Here is a 9,317-nt window from a genome sequence, read left to right as displayed (position 1 = left end):
CTGGGCTTCATCAGCCTACATTAAAAGAAAAAGGATCCAAATGAAGACAAGGGCAGAAGGTGAGGCCTTACACCTGTTTCAGACCACAGCTAGTCAAGTGGACAAGATCTTATTTTTGCCCATCCCTTCCCCAGGACCATAGCCCCTAAAGATTTTTTTGCTCAAAAGCAGCATAGGTTCAACTTTGGCATGAAGCTTGTCAGAGAGAGAGGGGCTTCCTACTCTACGAGACAGGATAGGGCCTGATCCTTGCAATTCAAAAAGGAAGAAGACTGAACCAGATGGAAGTCCTCACTGCATTTTAGAGACAGGCTGTGTGGGGAGAGCAAATATCAGGTCACCTATGCCATGTGAAGTGAAGCATTCTGGGGTTTTGTCTTGCTCTGATCAGGCACTCTAGAGCAGCAAGGGATTGAGTCACTTCTGAAACAGTTGCGGGTTCATTTTGCTGTTACATTCTAAGTTTTCTTTGGCTGAGCCACGGGCACCTTCCATGCATAAGGGGACCTCTGGAGGCAGCAAGCTCCCCACCCCCGCCCCTAACCCCCCCATAGCATTATACACCCAGGAGAGAAGGTGGGGGAAATGCTCCTTCTTCAGAAGACAGCCAGGTTTCCCCCGAGAACAATCTGACCAGGAACACAAATAACTTATGGCAATTTCTGCAACTGTCATGATTTTTCCCCCCTCCCCATCAGGGAAGAGAAGTTGTTTCAACCAAGCTTTTTCATTGAGCCCTAGGTATTGTGTATTTTAAATGGTGCATTTACCATTGTATGTAAATGTATATAACATGCAATATAGTATTTTATTCCATGTGCCCTGGGGAAGGGCAAACCTTGTGCAGTCAGAAAAAAGAAAGAGGAACAAAACCCATTCTCAACCCTGTTAGAGGCCAGAAGAGGTGAGTTGAAGAGAGCCCCACTTCCTGCACTGGATTCATGTATAATGTCATTCACATTGAATGATGATGATAATGGAGAAATTCTTGGCTCTCGCAGCTGAGCACAAGTGTCTGAATAAAGGCTAGAAGTAGCAATAAATCTACTACTTATTTTTTGTTGGGCTGTGCTGGTCTGCCATGTTATCTTCTGCCTTCAGTTGCTCACACAGCAAAAGCCACCCCAGGGCCAGTGCCACCTTGCCTCAGAGTGTGCAGTGACGGCAGCGTTGGCTACTAGCCCCAAGGCTGTGGCAAGCAGCAGCTCTATGCCACAGGGCTGTACATTGTACAACAGGCTGAGAAAGCACCGTCCTCCCCCCTTCCTAGGTCTGCACAGTAAAGGGAGGTTCTTGACCCACTCGTGCCCCGCTTCCTCCCAGCTGCAGCCAGGAATAGGCTCACATTTCTGATGAAACACAAGACCCAGTCCAGTGCTGCTCAGGTCATGAACAGGGAACAGCCTGCTGTAGGATTAGCACATCTATAAAGGTGCTCACATTCTCTCATTTCACTCAGCTACTAATTAAATTTGAGGCTAAGTGACATTATAGTTAAAATTAGGGCAGCTGTTTTAACAAAACAGAAATAGCCAACAGCTATCAGGACCCCATGCACTTCAAACTGCAGACCAGGGCCTAAGGCAAAACCTACCCAAGCAATGCAGGTGCAGTACAGCCTGTGATTGTATTATGCACTGCACAGCAGAGCTGCCTTCTGAGGCTCTTACACTTCCCAAATGTGTTGGTCCCTTTTGAGTTGTCACTTACCTCTTATCTTTAAGCTTGTGCTCAAGCCTGTAGCACCCAGGCCAATAGGAATGAGCTGCTACTGCAGATTTCTCCAACTTCAGCTAGCCTTCCTCATCCTCAGTTTCATCCATACATCTAATGGCTTGGCCCCTAATTCAAGCACTCTTAGCCAGTCTACCCCAACCAAAGCTTCCTCCTAACTGGCACAGTGACTGGAGCAGCTACTTATTCCCCAGACAAAGCCTTCCAAGCCTGAGGAAACAAAAACCAGTTGGCTATTTAGATAGGTTTCAAACACAACCGTCCCATGTGCAGATGCATTACTGTGGCACCACTTTTACCCTGACTGGAGGCTGATGAAGTCTGTGCTAACGTGATGTAGTTCAGTGGAGATGAAGGGCACGGCCACAAGTTTGTTCTGCATGAAGGGAATTTAAAATGTACAAGGAAACAGTTCCTGTATCACTGCTGTACAAAACCTCGTGGATACCTAGCACTCTGTGACCCACCACAGAGTATGAGAATTTCTGCAGACTAAAAAAAAAAAAATCATAAAAATTAGAACGTCACCCAAAACATGCATCTAAAGCAGTGGTTCCCAACCTTTTTTTGCCACAGCCTGCTGCTGGGAGCAGAATGCAGTGGTGCCGGTGGAGCTCCCAGCATGGGGAATGGCTCGTCTTTTGTGCATGGCGTTGCCAGCATTGCCCCCTGCAACCCTCATTTGGGTCATGACCTGATGTTAGGAACTGTTGATCTAGAGCTTAGTTTTGTAATGCACTGAAAAGAGGACTTGTAACCATGAAAATACTGTAGGGGTTTCCTCAGAAAAGAGGTTGCTGCTTCTCCATACTAGCTTAGAAAATGGACTCATTTGATCCCATTTGCCTGAAAGGCCTCTCCAGGTTAGACTGCACTGCTGAAGAGATCACATCTTGAGTATGTGCATTTAAGAGGTTAGAAGGCTTATGACCAAAAGGAACAACTGCCTTGGGGAGAGAGCTTAGTATTGTCAGACAGTCAATGGCTGGAGTCCAAGTTCACTATATGCAGCACACTGAGCCTTATTTTCAATTCCAACTTCTTTAACCTTCCCACAGAAATGAAAGCCACAAGAAGGAAGATCCCATAGCCCACTGTCTGAAAGTACTGTTAAGCTGAGGTGGGGAATATTATCTGTGCAGGAAACCTCAGCATCAGCATCCCTTCCACATTAGTAATTGAGGCCAATAAATACAGAGGTGTTGAAAACAGAGAAGAAACCCAGATGTAATCAGGGTTCAAGGAATGCAGTGCTGAGACTGGAACCTAATTTCCCAGCCATGGGGTAAATGCCTCTATGGGACACCAGGAAGCCTTTCATGGATAATGTAATAATGACATCCTGGCTTCAGCATTCTACCCCAGACCAGTCTCCAGGTACTCGCACTGCCCAAACACAATGTTGCAGCGCTGGAGGGCAGGAAGAACCAATACACTATGATGGGTCATACCCTACACTGGCAGAGCAGAGAAACACACCTCTTGTCCTAAGGCATGTAAGAAATGCCCATCTAAAATGGAGTCATGCATCAGAAGAGTGTTCAGAGCTGGCACGTTACCCTTGTGTTTGTTCCGTCTCCTTCCCAAGTACAACCTTGTGCCAAGTGAAACAGGAATGCTAGAGAACTGCCCTAGCAAGACAAGAGGAGAAACCCGCATGCTACAAATTATTAGCCCACGTGCTATCCAGAACCCCTTCCCCTGTCCAATTGGTTGGCTTGCTGCTTCTCACCCTGTGCTTTCTGCCTGATCTGCTCTGCTTTCTGCCCTGTCACTATGCTGTCTGTCCCCTCCCTAGTTTGCCACAGGTTGGCCATCCCTGCCTTGGAGCCTTATGCAGGGATTTCATCCAGGAGTTTAAACCCTTCAAGAAAAGATAGTGGCTTTGTAAAGAGTTGTTTCTTTTACCAGAATAACTTCTCTGTTCCTTACTAAAACTGCTTCCTGGTTCTGCAGCAAACTGCAGCTTCCTCCTCTCAGCTGGCTTTGCCACAGCTCTAAGGATTTGGCTCATCTGTTCTAACTGCCTGCTGAAGGGCAGGGTGGGGGCAAGAGCAAGGCAGGACTAGCCAATACCAAGAGGAAAAATATCACAGGAGAAGCCTGCCAAAGGAAAAAGACCCCCAGCAAAGCAGGGAAAAGAGGCACCTCCAAGAACTCTGGACAGTCCTCGTTTATACAGGGCACTTCTGGCACTGTAAATGTAAAGTACAAGCACCCCGCCTGTTACAACTGTGCATTTGCTTTTATGCAAGTGATGCACATGTCCTCCCTAGCCAAATACCAGCACAGCAAGCGACCCAGAACCTTCTGCTCATATTGAAGAGGTGACTGTCCAAACAACACATTGTGGTCCTCAGAAACCTAGGGTAGCTGCTACCCACCACAAGCTCCAAAACCCTTTGCTCCAGTCTGAGGGATGCACATGCTCTCCTCCCTTCTTGCAGCTGCAGGAGAAACATGTAGGAACACAATGAAAGCAAGGAAATGCTGAGATGGAGTGTCTTTCACACCTACCCCAGTCTTCTCCACAGTTTCTAGCAGTAAGGAGCTCTTCGGTTACTCATATGGTCCAACTGCTGTGGTGGACAAGTCTGAAATATCCTCCCCAACAGAAATTGAATCTCCCATTCAATAGTCTGGATTAACTAAATCTTTGTCATTCAGTTTCTCACTTCAACCTAAACACACACACACACACACTTACCTCAGTAACCTGTTCTGTGCCTTGTGCTCTGGCATTCAGTACATGCAGCTCCACCACTTTGCCCTCTGCTCCCCTCCCTCCACTGTATTCTCTCCCCTCCCTCATGTTTTTCATTAGACTTGTCAGAGGCAGAAAGATTAGGAGACAGTTTTTCAGAAGTTTCATCTGCACAGCTTTGAACATGGGGCCTCTTGCTCTCCAAGTGGAAACCAAGCCAACCTTCTTCTCTACAGAGAATGTTCCTGGAGACCTAGACCCCAGGACTGTCTTCAGACAAGTCCTTCATTTTCAACATTAAGAAGATAACTTGAATCACAGTCTTCAGCTATCCCAGCAACACCAAACAGTTCCTATTTACATAGTGCTGCCATTTCAGCACCCCAGACAGGCAGGCAGATACACTGGAAACCTCCAAGATGGGATATTTTCTTCATATTTAGCTGAAGACCAGTAAAACTTTCCTGCATGTTGCACCTTAATATTTCAGCAGCTTTTTAATCTCTCATCAGCCCCCATATAGGATAGGCAGCCACTTGAAAAGCTATTTGACCATTTAACAAGACATTCAAAACAGTATTTGAGTATGTCTGAACACAATTTTTGCCCAACACTTACAAACATGTCCATGAATTTCAACAGCACAGGTAATGAGCCTTTGGAACAACCTACCAACAAATGCAGCTGAGCTTCCATCATTTGAAGGCTTTTTAGCAATCAAGGAGGATGCTATACTGTAAGTCAATCCCAAGTTGTGCTTGATGCAGGAACCACTAGACAAGATTCTCGTCTGAGGCTTAGAAGGGGTGGTAGTGATGGTGATGGTCCATTCTGGCTTTAATTTGTTAATTCTTTTGAAGGGTTACTGAAAACAGTTTGAACTGCAACATTTTCCCTTCCCAGCACCAGAAGCCCAACATGGCTGGATTGTCTTAATACACAGGAACCAGAGTGAAGCTCATTGTTACTGGCCAAGTTGAGTGAAAAGCAAAATGCACAGCTGGGAAATAAACAGGTTGGATTCTTACCATCTTTTTAGCATCCGTGTTGCTATTAGTAATAAATGAAGTGCACCATACCTCCTTTCACAGATATATTTAACATGGCAGCAATCCTTTAGGTGTCCCACACAAAGGAAATGCTCTCTTGTTCAAATGTCTTCCCCACAACAGGATCTCTGCTGAACTTCTTTCCAAACTTACATGAGCAAACAGCTGGTGTTCCTCTCTTCAGAGCACACAGATGGTTCCAGGAGAGCAGTTAGTTAGTTCACACCTCTACATGACAATTAAGCTTCTGAATAGTATCACCGATGTTCAAGCCCAAACCTGGTGAATGTTCAAATAAGGACACATGGGAGGCTTCACTCCACTTCTACCTCTTAAACTTAGCATTCTCACAGATCCCCCAGGTGATCTCATCAGCCAGCACCAATGTGGGCTGCATGAGGGAAAAACCTCCTCAGTGCTATGTCAGGCAAGAGATTTTTCAGACCTGTTAAGGCTCAGCCCAAAGCAACAACACCTAGCTCCCCTTTGTGCTGTCCAACTACTCGCTGGCAATACAGAAACATGCCCTCACATCAATACCACAGCAGAGAAAGAGGAGGGAATCTAAGAAAACGAGTGTTTAATCAGGAAACGAGAAGAGACAAGGGATAAGAAATCGATTACAGGAGAGCAGTACCCCAGCCAAAAGGAACACGATTGTACAACTCAGAACGACCAGGATCAGAACATCCTACGGACCCAGCAGTGCCCCAGGCGGGAACACTCCTGGGAAGGAGCCCAAGCACTTCAACAAATCCTCCAGGCAGCTGAACACAGTCCTGGAGCAAGCCTGTCCAAGCCCCTGCTTCTTCCAACAGCAGCTGCTGTGGAGACTTGTGAAGGCAGCTCTAGCAGCAAGGAGCTCCCTGCCACTCCAACCTCAGCCTCTCTCAGCAGGAGATGCTGAAGAGAATAGCAAGGGAGTACTAGCTGTGCAGAGAGCAGTCCCAGCCTCTCCTGACGGGAGGCAGCCTATGAAGGAAGAGAAGCCCATAAAAAAAGTTTACATATTTATAAATGCCAAAATAAATATTTGAAGACAGACTCCCCCCACCCCTCTCACGCAAACACTGCGCGCCGCTCGTGGGGCAGCCTCTGAGGCACAGGGCAGCCAGCTTCACTTCCTTACTCCCTCGTGCTTTCAAGGCCCATGGCCCACTGGGGAGGAGGAAGAGTGAGCGAGCGAAGCAGAGCGCTGATGTGCCGCAGTGCCAGAGGAATGTCATGGTATAAATACACTAGATCAGTGGTTGCCAACAATTTAAAACTAAAATAAAAAAAACACCATAAGGAAGGATGGTGTGAATGGAACTAAAGCTAAACCAGGGCTGAGAGCTGCAGGTCCATAGGGCTCTGCTGGCCATCACGGCGAGAAGGTCGTCATTTCCAGAGAGACCCTTTGCCACAGCTCCTTGGTCTGCTTGCTCCGCTTTAGATTCTGGAGGATGTCATTGAACTGCATCATGCCCATGGGCGTCAGGCAGAAGGCGCTTCTGGCGCTGCGGATGGCATTCACAAAGTCATCATAGTCAGCTGGAGTGAGGTGGATCAACCGGTGGTGAATGTACTGCAAGGGGAAAGCCCATGACAGCATCTACTTGCTTGCCTACTGCTGGCAGTGAAGAGCTCAGGGCAGGGCTCAAGAGCTTGCATATGAAGTGTCAAAGGTTCCCATCACCCAACAGCAAGCCCAAGACTCACGGCCATGCCACATGTTACACCCAGGATGAGTTAACTGCATTTAAGACGGCTAGTAAAACATGCCAAATGCTAGTTAGGACTTTTCATGCGACGAGTACCTCCAGATTGCAGTAAGTACCCACACATTCAACTACCAGACTGCTCCACAGAAACTACCAGTTCAAGATACATGCGATGCAGGGGCTGAGACCGACAGTCAGCTGGTCAGCTGATCCCAGCCCTAGCACCACACTGGGGCCAGTTCAGGACCATCAGCAAGAGACCTGGCTTAACCCACAGATTCAGCAGCAGGAGCTGCACCTTCTCAGGCTCAGCTCTCTATGCCTCCCCTCCACCAGCTGAGATCTGGCTTGCCCTGGCATGCTGACAGAAGGTGCCCTAGTGCTGAACACATAGACACACAGTGGCAGGGGGAGGGGGGCTCCAAGCATGGGGGTTGCACATCCATACAGACAGATGGGCAAGCTGCAACACCCAGTATTGGGTGGGGGCACAGCCAACTCCAGCCCTGTCAAAGTAAGCTATACTGTACAACTGCTCAGAACATGTTTTAAACAGCTTGTAATACAGCACGGGGGTGCTCACTATTCACACATCATCCTTCCTGCTGCCACAGGTACAGGGAAACTGATGCCGAGTCACCACAGGGCACCTCCAGGTACCTGAATCTGTCACTCTTTCCCATCCGTTTCTTGGCTGAGGTTCTAAAGCAGCGGCCCAGCCCATGCAAGGACATTTCTGAAATGCACTTCAAACAAGGCTGCAGTGCCCTCGTGCAAGGGCTCCAGTACCACAGACTGCCACTAGGTGACAGAACAGTGTATTCTATGTAGACCCGTCTAGTCTAATCCCTTTCTCCAATTTAGTCAGAACTGCATCTGCAGAGGCCCCACACACCTCTCTGCCCTGACTGCTCTGGCCTAGCACAGCCTTTCTGCCCCAGCTGGATCAGAATGGGAGCTCTCACCTTCCAACAAAACCCAGAGGTATCTACTCAGTGGGAGAGCCACCAAATGGCCAGCCTACCACTGGGCACTCCACATATCCAGCTATGGAGTGAGAGAGGGAGAGGGAGACAAGCCCAGCCTACAGACTGGAAGAGAAGAGACAGCCAGACAGGGAGGGGAGACCTAGACTGGGAGAGAAAAGAATGCCAGACAGCAGGAAAAAAGTACCTGGTGCTGGAGCCCAATGGGGAAGGAAGAGAATAATAAATTGGTGCAGAAAAGTTCCTTCAGACAAGTGGACACAGAAGCAGGCACCCTGAGGCAACACTCCCAATGGTGGGTGTGGATGGAACCAGCATGGGAAGACAGTACTAGGTCTGGTTTGGACCATCTCTCCCCAGGTCAGCCCAATCTGCTCTGCCCTCTAGTGCCAAAAGAGATTGCCCATATGGATGCACTAATTCAGTCAGACAATTCACCCCAGGTGCTCCTCCTATCCTGTGCGCCAGGGCACTACCAGAGTGAGCAGACAAACAGGTCCAGCAGCTGGTTTGGCACATTACCTGCATGTATGCTTGCTGGCACCTTTGTACCAGCTGGTGGAAGGCTGGAGTGCGCAGATGATTGTGGACATGGGCAGGGTTGAGCCTCTGCAGAGCTTCCATGATGATCTCCTGCAGCACAAAAGGGCTCAGCACACCCTTGGCTGCACCAACACAGAACTGATGCACATAGTTGACACCTGCACAGAAAGGAAAGATCATCATGGAAGGTGAGAAGAATGGGGAATACAGCTATGCCAGGCAAGCACTGGGGTCTGGCCAGCACCACACACTTATGCAGCACCTTGGAATTGCATCTCTAGAGATCTCAGGGAAGCCACCACTGCCTGGACTAAGGGGCTGCTGCCATTCTCCAGAACACTCCAGGAGGAGGGCACTAATGCTCTTTCCTGGTACACCTATTCAGTTCTGTGGCCCATGGACTTGGCCTTTCCACCAGGACAGACCCTTCAGTGCACACCTGCCAAGAAGTGCCAGAGAACTGCCCTATTCCTTACCTAGCTTGGCAGCTAATCCCAGGAGCCATTTCACATCCTCTGTGTACGGCGGACTGCGGGAAAAGTTGTTGGGATGATCGTTGTGAGCTCTACGACCAAGCATCTCCAGTGCCAGCATTCCT

At 48.5% G+C, this 9,317-nt stretch overlaps 1 protein-coding gene across 3 annotated transcripts in view; it reads right to left on the bottom strand.

Annotated features, from left to right (window-relative positions):
• Positions 1-4,931: 4,931 nt before the first annotated feature.
• The window catches only part of ZSWIM8 (zinc finger SWIM-type containing 8), a 92,335-nt gene continuing 87,949 nt past the window's right edge, over positions 4,932-9,317 (bottom strand). For all 3 annotated transcript variants that reach the window (XM_014523525.2, XM_014523532.2, XM_006016268.3), the window contains 3 exons: positions 9,196-9,315; positions 8,699-8,877; positions 4,932-7,054 (listed from right to left, as the gene is read on the bottom strand). In XM_014523525.2, coding sequence (XP_014379011.1) covers positions 6,851-7,054; positions 8,699-8,877; positions 9,196-9,315 — 503 coding nt within the window. In that variant the 3' untranslated portion in view covers positions 4,932-6,850. The remainder of the gene's footprint in view (positions 7,055-8,698; positions 8,878-9,195; positions 9,316-9,317) is intronic.

This window comes from Alligator sinensis, unplaced genomic scaffold, assembly GCF_000455745.1.
Source record: "Alligator sinensis unplaced genomic scaffold, ASM45574v1 scaffold109_1, whole genome shotgun sequence".
Classification (NCBI taxonomy): Eukaryota; Metazoa; Chordata; order Crocodylia; family Alligatoridae; genus Alligator; species Alligator sinensis.
Note: the sequence above shows the minus strand (reverse complement) of the source record. Positions and strands in the feature narration are given on the sequence as shown.